Here is a 12,088-nt window from a genome sequence, read left to right on the forward strand (position 1 = left end):
TGAATTAATTATTTTTTTTTTATGTTGCCTTTGGAGTAAATAGTGTTGGAGTAAATGTTAGTAGTATTTATGGGAAGAGATAGCAAAAGGTTAATATATTTAATTTTATTGCTAATTAATGTTAAGCGATGAATTTTTTAATTTGTGTGAAAAAAACCAAAAAATTATTTATTGTGAACCGGAGGAGTAACAACTAACAAGTTTTGAATCTCAAGGCAATCATACCAAACAACCCAAACCAGAAAATGACTTCATTGTCTTGATACTTCATTCTTTACTCTACATCTACACTATATTCACCTGCTTATGCTCAAAACTATCATCAATGGCTATTTCTTTAATTTTCTTAGCTTATTTCTTGCTACTGCAACAACCCTTTTTTTCCACAGCAAATCTCCACACTTCTTCTCTCTTTAGACCACAACTCATCACTCAGCTAAATTCTTTACCAAATAATTCCACTCCAACAACATATTTTGAAGTCACAAAACCTATAAAACTACCCAAAACCAAACCTTGTTCACACTTAATTCTTGAGCATGACTTTGGTTTCACTTATGGAAAACCACCAATTCTTGTAAATTACACACCCCCTTTAAATTGCTCATCTCAGAAATTTTCCAAGATTGTACTAGAATGGAAAGCAACATGTAAAGGAAGGCAATTTGATAGAATTTTTGGTGTTTGGCTTAGTGGGGTTGAGATTTTCAGAAGTTGTACTGCTGAACCAACTGCTACTGGAATTATTTGGACAGTAAAAAAAGATATTACTAGGTATTATTCTTTACTTATAAAAAATCAAACACTTGCTGTTTATCTTGGGAATATTGTTGATAGTACTTATACTGGAGTTTACCATGTGAAATTTTTTGTTCATTTCTATAATGAGGTGAAATTGGGTAATTTTGATTCTGGGGCTGATTTGATTATACCCATTTCAAGAAATCTGAAGTTAAATGATGGTTTGTGGTTTGAGATTGAAAATTCAACAGATGTAAAGTCAAAGGAATTCAAGATTCCTCAAAATGTGTATAGGGCAGTATTAGAAGTTTATGTTTCATTTCATGAGAATGATGAATCTTGGTATGCAAATCCACCTAATGAGTATATAAAATCGAATAATCTTACTATCCCGGGAAATGGAGCTTTTAGGGAAGTGGTTGTTAGTTTAGATGATATGATAGTTGGTGCAGTTTGGCCTTTTACTGTGATTTATACTGGGGGTGCTAATCCCCTATTTTGGAGACCGATTAGTGGAATTGGCTCGTTTGATCTTCCTTCGTATGATATTGAAATTACACCGTTGTTAGGAAAGATTTTAGATGGAAATGGTCACAAGATTTCGTTTCGTGTCACAAATGCTCTGAATGTGTGGTATATTGATGCAAATTTGCATCTTTGGTTGGACGAAAAGAGTACGAAAACAGAAGGGAAGTTGTTGAAGTATAGTTACTCGCCTGTTTTGTTTTCACTGCTGAGTAATTTTACAGGTTTTGATGGATCCTTTATCACGAATGCTAGTCGGTCCATCACATTGACCGGACGGGTAAAATCGTCTTATGGAACAATCACTACTAAGTCGTCTCAACGTTTAAGTTATAGCAACTATATGGTAATGGGAAATGAAGGGAACTTGCAAATAGTGAATCAGATAATTGATTTCAATGATACTGTTTATGCCACGACGCCATCTTCTTCTGTTCGCTCGCTTAAGTCCTTCAAAAAGTATGTGTTTCAGTGGTATACTAACAATGTAGATCAAGGAAACGAAAGCTATGCCTCGATATCAAACTTGACATTGGGATCTGATGAAAAGAGGGTAAAAGATTCAGAATATGGATCATCGGCCAGCTCTGTTAAGAATTTGCAAAAAGCGCAGGGCTATATGCTTGTAAAGGGCCAGTTAGTAGTCAAAGGACTTGGGAGTACTCAACAAGTATATAAATATAACGAAGATTCATTGTGCTACTCGAGGAACATAAGCAGCTCAAATTACACGATACTTTACGATAAAGTGAGCAATAGCTGCAGCAAAAGTACCAGGTCTCGCTTTCCTTTGAGGGATCTTTCTGCAATCTAATCTTGGTGATGATAATGTTGGTAATTGACTTTGCTCCATGCGATTATCTTTCACTCCTTTGCCGCTGGAGTTCCTCTACGTGGACTGTTGTGATCGAAGTTGGCAACTGTGTCGTGGTCTTCTAATTATGATGCAAATGAACTACTGCATTGCTTCTCTTATTCTAGAACTTGTTTAACTTCTTAACTTTGTTAACATTTGCTGTTTATCTAACTGTTTTTGGGTCTCCAAAATTTCACTTTTTTGGCTATTTATCTTTTGTTCTGTCTCTTTCTTTAAACACAGGGAAATTTTGCATCTTTGTCAAAGTTTACAGGGTTAACCATGCTGGTAAATATTTAGATCCCTTCTTTTTTGGTGTTTTCTCTTTTACTCCTGTTCCGGTGATGATAGCTACTCCATGAGAAAGACTAGAATTATGAATTCTTCCTTTTGTTCACCCTTCTACTGCCACTCCATTGGTATTGGTGAGGGACGGGAGGAGGTTGAAGATTTGCGCAAACCAACTTGTGTTTGTGTTTTCTATCTACAGTTATATGTTCATGAGAAGAATCGCGTTAAGCATCAACAATTTGGGCATTTCGAGCATAATTTCATGGCTGAGAAAACTATAATGCCTTTCTCTTCCTGCTTTTTCTGAGCCAAGGGTATTTCGGAAACAACCTCTCTACCTTCACAAGGTAAGGTCTGCGTACATAGTTCATACTACCCTCCTCAGACTCCACTTCTGGCATTATACTGGGACTGTTGTTGTATACCGCCTTTCTCTTCCTATTGGTTCAAACGAATATGTGTCTCGCTGAGAAGCATCAAATGCTATTTCTCGGGACTTTATCTTCTCGTTAACTCAAAGCTATATTCTGTTGAAAAGCAGGGAAGATACAGGTAATAAGGTATTGTTTTAGAAACTTGCCAAATCTTGATCTAGTGGGAGCAAGTGTGATTTGTAATCTGATATTCAGTATGAAAAGATCAGTTTTTTCCTGCATCAACTTTGATTCAAGTTGGTGAGTTGGTTAGGTGAGTGGTTTCCCACGTGAGAGACATGCGATCGATTCCTCTCACCAACAACCTTCTCAGTTAAAGCTCGTCGCATCAGGCTTGCCTAGTGCGGTTTACATTTCCTGTGTGGTTTGTGAGCTATTGCATAGCGAGCAGGTTATCCAGTGCGCACCCGAAGGGTAGCGGCTGCGGGTTTCCCTGGGAATTTTCCAAAAAACTTTGATTCAAGTATGGTCTAAATTCAACTGGAGTTTGGAAAGTGTCTCTGGATTTTGTTAGTTCTGAAAAGGCCTTCCTTTAATAAGTACTTGATATTCAAATTACTTCAACAGTTATTATGCCATTGCACTTTGATAATGACTCTATCTCAAGTTAGTTGAGGTCGGCTATATAAATCTGCTATATCTATTTAGCTCTATTCATATGTGAATTTAATAATCAGAGAACTAATCATAGTTAGACAGTTCTGTCATTGGTTATTAACCTACCACAACCCTTTACTTTTATTGAGTTTAGAACTGCAAGCTTTTATATTCACCTAGGGGTCGTTTGGTTGGGAACAAGTTATCCCATGATTAATTATTCCGGGATTAGTTATTCTGGGACTAGTTATCCCACCTTCCCATAGGGATTAAAAATATACTACAATCCCGGATAACTAATTCTCACGATTTTATCCAAATCAAATATGAGATATACTCATTTCAAATTTAATTCCGCGATTAATTATCCCTTATCACTCGTATCAACCGAGCCCTTAGTTAACTATTAGCATATGAAAGACAGTGAAAGTGGAACGGTAAGTATAAAAAAAGTGGAAGGTTAAGTATATGATTAACAATTAGGTAGAATTTAAAGACTCAAATGAATTTTCATCCCCTTTTACCATTTTTCTTTTTGGTCAATTATAAGTATATCTTATCTGTCTTGGTTCATATAGTTTTATTGCTCTTCTTGAAATTAAACAGTTTTTCTATTAAAGAAAAAAAGTCCAAATTCGTACCTATATTATTCGATTTTTTTTTAATTTTATCATACATTATACTTTTTGTCCATTTATATCCTTGCCATTGACAAATCATCTCGTATTTGCCTTAACATTAATGGAGTTCCAGAATGAAATAGGTAGATACCACGTGTCCAAATTATTCAAGAAAAAAATTTAAATTTATAACTCAACTTTAAACTATGTTCTAAAGTTACCCTCAAATTCAATTTCTGTTAGGGATCAAGGTTAAAAATGAGACGTTTTTTCTAATCGACAGGACTAATATTCGACCAAAATTTTAACGTAAAAAGTTGGATGAAGTTACTCAAGCTTGGATAGTGATTAATTTTTAATTATTGTTTCAATTTAATTAGAGTTGTTTTTCAAATATTTTTAAATATCAATAAATTTAGTGATTTATATTCTTATGTATTACTTCTAATATATATAAAAAATTAAATATTTGGGGTATTATCACTTTTAGTCCGCGCCAGAAACTATTTACATTTGATAATCGAAAAAGTGTATAAAATTTGTATATAACATACAAAATTTATACATATACAAAAAATATATAAATTTTATATAAATTTTTTATTATTATTGTTACAGCAGCTATACAGTGTTATTTTTCTAAATAAATACTTTAACCATTGATTATTTATTTATTTAAGGTTTAACCATTGCATTTAAAACCTGGCCTTTCTTGGCCTTTTTTTGGCAGTTATAGCCAGTTATAAAAGGTGAGATACGGTAGGAAAAAAAAGAAAGATAAGGAGAGGGAGAAAACGTCCGCTTCTCACTCTCTTTAGCCATGGGTTTCTCTCCATTAACAACAACAAGGTCTAAGCTTTTACTCTTCCCTTTTTTGCACATTTCCATTTCTCTATAATTCGCTCTTTTAGTCAATTCTTCCTCTGTACATAATTTTAATTTCCTGCATTTCTGTGTTTTTTTTTTTTTTTTTTTTTTTTTTTTGCAGTGGGTGTAGTAGTAGTTATTGCAATCTTGGATTAAGCTGGAAATCATCTTCAAGCTGGTTTGTGCAATTAGGGTTTCATTCAAATGGGTCAAATGGGGTTTCGGCTAAACCCACAAAGCTCAATTCTAGTAAAGTTTTTCGGGCCTGCACTTCTTCTTCTTCTGGTATAATCTCTTGGCTCCTGTAGTTGACTTTTTCCTTTTTCTTGTATTTTTATGCTAAATATACTAGTATATTTTCTTTACATTGCTGAAATAAGGTGAATTTTTGCTGTTCGTTGTAAGAACTCAGCGTGAGTTTAATTGAATCACCTTCGCCGAAAAATTACATTGGAATAGGAAAAAAATGTTTTTTTGTTATATAAAGACTGTTGAATCCCTTGATAGAAGATTTTAGTGCAGTGGTTAAGGGGATTAAAAAATTGCTTTAAATCCTAGGTTCAAATCCTAGACGTGACATTTCAGTTTTTTTTTTTTTTTTTTTTTTTTAAATTCTCCTTGTATGAATTCCTGACTCCGCCATTGTCTGTTCCAAAATAAATGACGGAGGAAGGTGTACGAGGGCGGAAGTATCTAATTTTCTGGGTGAATCAGGCATGATTCCTAATTTTTGAATAAAATTTGCATATTTTGTAACTACATAAAGATACTATTATAAATCATAATTTTTATACTATTTAAAGATATTTGAAAAATGGTATTCAAAGAGATTCTATTGACTATGTAAATAGTAATTTTGTCATGTAAAATAGGATGGAGGGATTTGTTGACTCTTTGGTATAAATTTTGCTAAGGTCCTCGCACATAGTAAAGTATGGTTCTGGTTTGATATAGAGTAAATCAGGATCTTGTATCTTACCACATGTACCTAAAGGTGGATGGAATTGTGTATCGTGTTTGATGAATGGAACGGAATAAAGAAAGAGCTTTGTGCAGAATCAAGTTTCCTCGAGCTCAAGCCTTAACTACTTTAGTCCAATTTGTGAGCGCACGTTCATACTATCCTATTGCTTACTCTATGAAAAAGGTGAGAAGCTAGCGAAGTTGTTAGAAGATGGATCACTTTTGTTCAGTTGTCTTAAAATATTTGTTACACGCAAGCTGCAACTTTTTTAGTCGGGATTCAGAATGGAGTTTTGTTTTAGTTGGGAACATATTTTAGTCATGTAATGCTTTCGAGGAATCTTTTAGCCCTATTAGAGATTCTTGTGCCGGAAGAAATATAGCGAATTTTAGTACTTTTTATTTTTATTTTTATTTTGTGTAGTATTGGCTTGAAATGAATTTAAATAGGGTACATAGTCAGTGAGGATACATATAGCCACAACTTATTTGGGAGTGAGGTGTTGTTGCTGTTGATTCAGTATGGAACCTTGAATACTTTCTATTTTGTATTATGTTTCTTTGTGCGCCTATGATTGGGGTTTGAGGGGTTTGTTTCTGTTGTGTCAGTCTGCCGTATTTACCATCTTAGGAAATATCAATTTGATCATTTTGGTAGCATTACATTTTCTCAAATACTTTCATCACTCTTGAAACTTGGTGTAAAAGCTATAGAGTACCTTTACAATTATATCTTGATCACTATGACATGTATACTGATTATTTCATATTAGTACCTTCTTATCGAATAGGTAATATATTAGCAGACTCTTCCGTGAAAAACATTGATATCACTTGTTTTATCCCTCTGGATACTAGCTCATGATTGTTCGTCTGGTATGAATATTCAATATTGTTCCTCTGGTATGAATATTAGATTATATTTTGTTGAGGTCGTAATCTTGAAGGAAGTGTCTTCAAAGTTTTAATTAATTTCTCTTTTCTTGATAAACTTTGTACCTTCTTCAATAAATTTAACCTACCTTATCAAAATAATAATAATAAGGAAACAGTGTAATAAACTTAAAAAGGTGTGCACCCAAGTGTGTGGTGGTCAATAAAGTTGGATTTAAATCTTGGAGACCTGGATTCAAGTCCCAGCAGAGACAAAAAAAAAAACGAGGGATTTCTTCACATCTGCTTAAGCCTTAATGGACAGAGTTATCCGGTATCAGTGTTGGTGGGAGGTAGCAGGTACCAGACAGAATAGTTGAGGTGCGCAAAAGCTGACTCGAACAACATTGTGATAAAAGAAAACAAAGAAGAAAAGAAATAAACTTAAAGGGGTGCTCCCTTGACTCAAGGTGTTAATTCCTCGTAGTTGAACCTTGTTGCTGTATATATTTTTTTGTTGAGAAGGTTAAAAATAGTGGAACCATGTTGCTTTTGATTTACTTGGTCTCATCATGTCCAGAAACTGCATAGCTGTCAGGTTTCTGTGGCACTTTGCTTCAGTTCATCTTCCAGATTCGTTGTGGGGCACTCAACTTTGTGCTTCCAAATGTATGTGTTTCAGATCCACTTTTGGTGAAGGCCGCAAGAAGAGAACGGGTGAGTCGTCCGCCTGCATGGATGATGCGTCAAGCGGGAAGGTATATGGCTGTTTACAGAAAGCTTGCAGAGAAACATCCATCCTTCAGAGAGAGATCAGAGACAACTGATCTCATCGTGGAAATTTCTTTGCAGCCATGGGAAGCTTTTCGTCCTGATGGAGTTATCATCTTTTCGGACATACTTACCCCTCTACCCGCATTTGGCGTCCAATTTGACATTGAAGACGTGAGAGGCCCAGTCATTCAGTCTCCCATTCGTTCCGAAGAGGGATTGAAAGCATTGCACTCCATTGACTTGGAGAAACTACAATTTGTGGGAGACTCTCTTAGGATTTTGCGGAAAGAGGTATCTGTGTTAATCGCATGCTATTTTTGCTGATAGGATATTTACTATGATATCTGAATTTATAGTCTTGGTGTAAAGTTTAATGAGAAAAGTAATAAAAGCTAAGGGTTTTATTCCCCTCCCCAAAAATGTCAGGTTGGAGAGCAAGCTGCAGTTTTGGGTTTTGTTGGAGCACCTTGGACAATTGCTACCTACATAGTTGAAGGAGGTACCACTCGGACGTATACGACAATTAAGGACATGTGCCATACTGCTCCACATGTATTGAGAGCTCTTTTATCTCATTTGTCAAAAGCAATTGCTGAGTATATTGTTTTCCAAGTGGAGTCTGGAGCTCATTGCATCCAGATATTTGATTCATGGGGTGGACAACTCCCACCTCATATGTGGGACTGCTGGTCAAAGCCTTATATTGATGAGGTAAGCTAGATTTTGTTTTGTTAGTCAGAGAACCTACCAATTGTCCCACCTAATCCCTTGAACCAAACGACCCCTTAAAGTATTTGGTGGATTAGACTCGGAAATAAGGTTCATAAATATGGCCATAAGTATAACATATCATGGAGGATGTGTGGATTAGAGGAGGATTCTTTGAGTTCTTTAACAGTCCGTTGGTTGTGTCGGAATGTCATTGCTTTATTACTCATTATGTAAAATCTCTTTCATTCTGCTTCCTTTTTGAACACCTCTCAGAGTTTTGAATGCAGATAGTAGCTACAATTAAACGAAAGTGCCCGCAAACACCACTTGTTCTCTACATTAATGGAAATGGTGGACTTCTTGAGCGGATGAAAGAAACTGGAGTTGATGTAATTGGACTTGACTGGACAGTGGATATGGCAGATGGAAGGAAGCGACTGGGAGCTGATATCGGTATACAGGGGAATGTTGACCCTGCTAGCTTATTTTGTCCTCTTCCTGCACTGACAGATGAAATCGAAAGGTTTGTTGCATAACTGAACCTTAAACTGTAGTCATTGCTTATTTAACAAGTTCAGAACTTAATTTGGAAGTAAGATCTCCAAAAATTATGCTTCCTCTAGTCCAAGTGACTGATGGAAGTTGAGAAAACAAAGTCTGAATGAGTTATGATATTTGAGTTTATTATAGATAGGTTAAGGTAATAGCTGGACAACATGAAAAGGGCATAAAAATGTAACTTCAAGTTCCAATACTAAATGATAATTTGACTTTTGAAGATAGTAGGTTGGGCTTTTAGAAAAGATGACACCTTTCTGAACGGATAAAAAGAATGCTTACACGTTTTGTAATAATTGATTGATTCATTTATGTGCATGAGCATGACCAACTGCTACTTGGTTAAAAGTGGTGCCATATTGTTGCTGAAGATCTTTGACTTCAGTACAGATACTTGCATGACTGTGCTAAGCGCATTAACAGTTATGATTACTCTCATGTATACATACCCTATGGGTAATAGCTAAAGACTATTTTACTTGTACGACATGTCTAGAACTGCATGTTAATTAGGATGATTTAAAAAAGATGATATTAATCTGCGGTGTTGAATGGCCCGCAGGGCTTTGGTCTAGTAATGAGAGCGCAACAGGTGATATGTAGATTAGGCGCACATCACGGGTTCGAATCTTGTCAAAACAAAAGCCTAGTATTAATTGGTTAAGGATATAGTGGCGGGCTCATTATCCACCGAGTTTCGCACCATGCGTCATTGACCCTCATGGATTTATCGGTTATCAAAAAAAAAAAAAAAATATATATATATATATATATATATATATATATATATATATATATATATATATATATATATATATGTGTGAGTGTGTGTGTGTGTGGGGGGGTAGAATTACAATCATGGTTTCATATTTTATACATTATGAGAAAAGTATTGTTCTTTAGTTTAATCATTCATAGGGGGGAGGGAGTTGGTTTTAAATTCAATATCTCAAGTTTTCTGGTTCCTGGAAGAAATCTGACTAGTTTTCTTGGGCAGGGTTGTGAAGAGTGCAGGGACAAGGGGTCATATCCTCAATCTTGGCCACGGTGTGCTCGTTGGTACGCCAGAAGAAGCTGTTGCGCACTTCTTTGATGTTGCTAAGAGCTTCAATTTTGACAAGGTCGAGGATCGTATATCCGAGGCAAATACAGTTGCAGCTTGAAGACAGCAACTTTATTGAGCAGACTGTGGAAGCCTTGTTGTACCAATAACTTGTCAATTCCATATGATTCTAAGCAGATATGCAAAGAGCAGTCTTTTGGTAATTTTGTAGCTTTGCTAGGATGCTGGTTCAGTGCTTCACCTTAGGTTCTTTAAGTTGGGAGGGAAGAGACTAAAACTAGCATTGGTAAATAGTCTTATTCTTGAATTAATTGAGCAAATTTGATGTATTAAACATATTCCATCATTCTCTATTCTTTAGAAGGGGAGCCTTGGCGTAACTGGTAAAATTGTTGTCATGTGATCAGGAGGTCACGGGTTCGAGCGATGAAAATAGCCTCTTGAAGAAATGTAGGGTAAGACTGTGTACAATAGACCCTTGTGGTCCGACTTTTTCCCGGATTCTGCGCATAGCGGAAGCTTAGTACATCAGACTGTCCTTTTTTATTCTTTTAACTAACTATAATGCTTCCACGGAGGCACTCATTGGCTTCACGTATGATAGAGGTTTTGGAAGTTCAAACATTGTAGAGCTCCATCTCCATTCAATTGATTTGGGCTTGTTCCGCTCGCTCCTTTTTCATTTTGATAGGAGTAGGTGCTTGTAGCTCGCTCGCTACAAAATGAGCGTTCAAGTGCAGTTCGATGGGCTACTATCGGACTTGTCAAATAAGTTGCCAATTTAGGGTTTTTTTTCACTTTTAGTCCGCACCAGAAATAATTTAAATTTGGTAGCCGAAAAAGTTTATAAAATTTGTATAATTTTTGTATATAACACACAAAATGTGTGTATATATATATATATATATATATAATATATGTTTTTGGCTATCATTTTGAGAGCAATTATATAGTGTTATTTTCCCAAATTCAAAATGATTTGGTTTTGCTGCGACTAGAATGCGCTTTTTCAATCAGCTGATGTCAAGAATTATGACAGAGTAGAGTCGTACCACTTTACATGTATTTCAACTGTTGATATCACTATGTAAATAAATTTTAAGAATTTTCAACTTCTTAAATATTTTAAGGATATTTTTTGTTAAACGTGCTAACATAAGGATGTACCTTCCGTTTTAGGTACAGTTAAAGGATGTTTTTTTTTCCTAAAACTCACGACTATGCAAAATTGAATCTTACTTTTTTATGCTCTTACAAAAAAAAAAAAAAAAGTTATTGCACTATACATCGTATAAGAAAGGTATCTTTACACAAATAGTCGGTCATATTCATTGTTTACTTTTTTCTAACAATATATATAGATTACACATTGATTATACATACATACATATATATATATATATATATATATATATATATATATATATATATAATACAACAAAAACAACAACAACAACGACCTAGTATAATCCCACAAGTGGAGTCTGGAGAGGGTGATGTGTACGTAGACCTTACCTCTACCCCGATGAGGTAGACAAGTTGTTTCCGATAGACCCTAGGCTCAAGAAGACGAAAAGACGAAAAGAGACAATATATCAGTATCATCAACAAAAAACCATGGAAATAATAACAACATCACAAGAACCAATGAATAGATGGAAAACAGAAATAATAACCAGTAAATAAGGCCCGACACTATAAAAACGGAAGAGTAGTGTAAACACAACACTGACCACTAGCAGTCTAAAACTAAATCCTATCATTCTAGCCTCACACTGGTAGACTAAATATGCTCAACTACCTCCTAACTCACAACCTTAATGGTCGACTTTCACAACTTCCTATCGAGTGTCATGTCCTCGGAGATTTGAAGCCTCGCCATATCCCACCTGATCACCTCTCCCCAATACTTCTTAGGCAGCCCTCTACCTTTCCTCGTACCCACCATCGCCAACTGCTTGCACCTCCTAACTGGGGCATCCAAGCTCCTCCTCTATACGTGCCCGAACCATCTGAGCCTCGCTTCCCGCATCTTGTCATCAATAGGAGCCACGCCCACCTTCTCCCGAATACCTTCATTTCTAATCTTATTCATCCTAGTGTGCCCGCACATCCACTTCAACAACCTCATTTCTGCTACTTTCATCTTCTGGGTATGTGAGTTCTTAACCGGCCAACACTCAACCCCATACAATATGGCTGGCCTAATCACCGC

The 12,088-nt window shown here is 35.7% G+C and overlaps 2 protein-coding genes across 2 annotated transcripts; both read left to right on the plus strand.

Annotated features, from left to right (window-relative positions):
• Positions 1-222: 222 nt before the first annotated feature.
• Positions 223-2,330, plus strand: LOC104220899 (peptide-N4-(N-acetyl-beta-glucosaminyl)asparagine amidase A-like). Its single transcript, XM_009771865.2, has one exon. It carries the CDS (start codon positions 326-328, stop codon positions 2,078-2,080), a length of 1,755 nt encoding a protein of 584 aa, XP_009770167.1. The 5' UTR covers positions 223-325; the 3' UTR covers positions 2,081-2,330.
• Positions 2,331-4,822: 2,492 nt separating this feature from the next.
• On the plus strand, positions 4,823-10,219 carry LOC104220900 (uroporphyrinogen decarboxylase 1, chloroplastic). The gene is made up of 6 exons (XM_009771866.2): positions 4,823-4,913; positions 5,053-5,216; positions 7,450-7,832; positions 7,968-8,252; positions 8,540-8,775; positions 9,808-10,219. Exons 1-6 carry the CDS (start codon positions 4,885-4,887, stop codon positions 9,971-9,973), a joined length of 1,263 nt encoding a protein of 420 aa, XP_009770168.2. The 5' UTR covers positions 4,823-4,884; the 3' UTR covers positions 9,974-10,219.
• The last annotated feature ends 1,869 nt before the right edge of the window (positions 10,220-12,088 follow it).

This window comes from Nicotiana sylvestris, chromosome 8, assembly GCF_000393655.2.
Source record: "Nicotiana sylvestris chromosome 8, ASM39365v2, whole genome shotgun sequence".
NCBI lineage: Eukaryota > Viridiplantae > Streptophyta > Magnoliopsida > Solanales > Solanaceae > Nicotiana > Nicotiana sylvestris.

Excerpts from the sequence above, each read along its gene's own strand:
- LOC104220900 (XM_009771866.2), top strand. The coding sequence starts at position 4,885 with ATGGGTTTCTCTCCATTAACAACAACAAG. Across the intron at positions 5,217-7,449 it reads CTGCACTTCTTCTTCTTCTG|ATCCACTTTTGGTGAAGGCC; the intron begins GTATAATCTCTT and ends TATGTGTTTCAG. Across the intron at positions 7,833-7,967 it reads TTAGGATTTTGCGGAAAGAG|GTTGGAGAGCAAGCTGCAGT; the intron begins GTATCTGTGTTA and ends CAAAAATGTCAG.
- LOC104220899 (XM_009771865.2), top strand. The coding sequence starts at position 326 with ATGGCTATTTCTTTAATTTTCTTAGCTTATTTCTTGCTACTGCAACAA.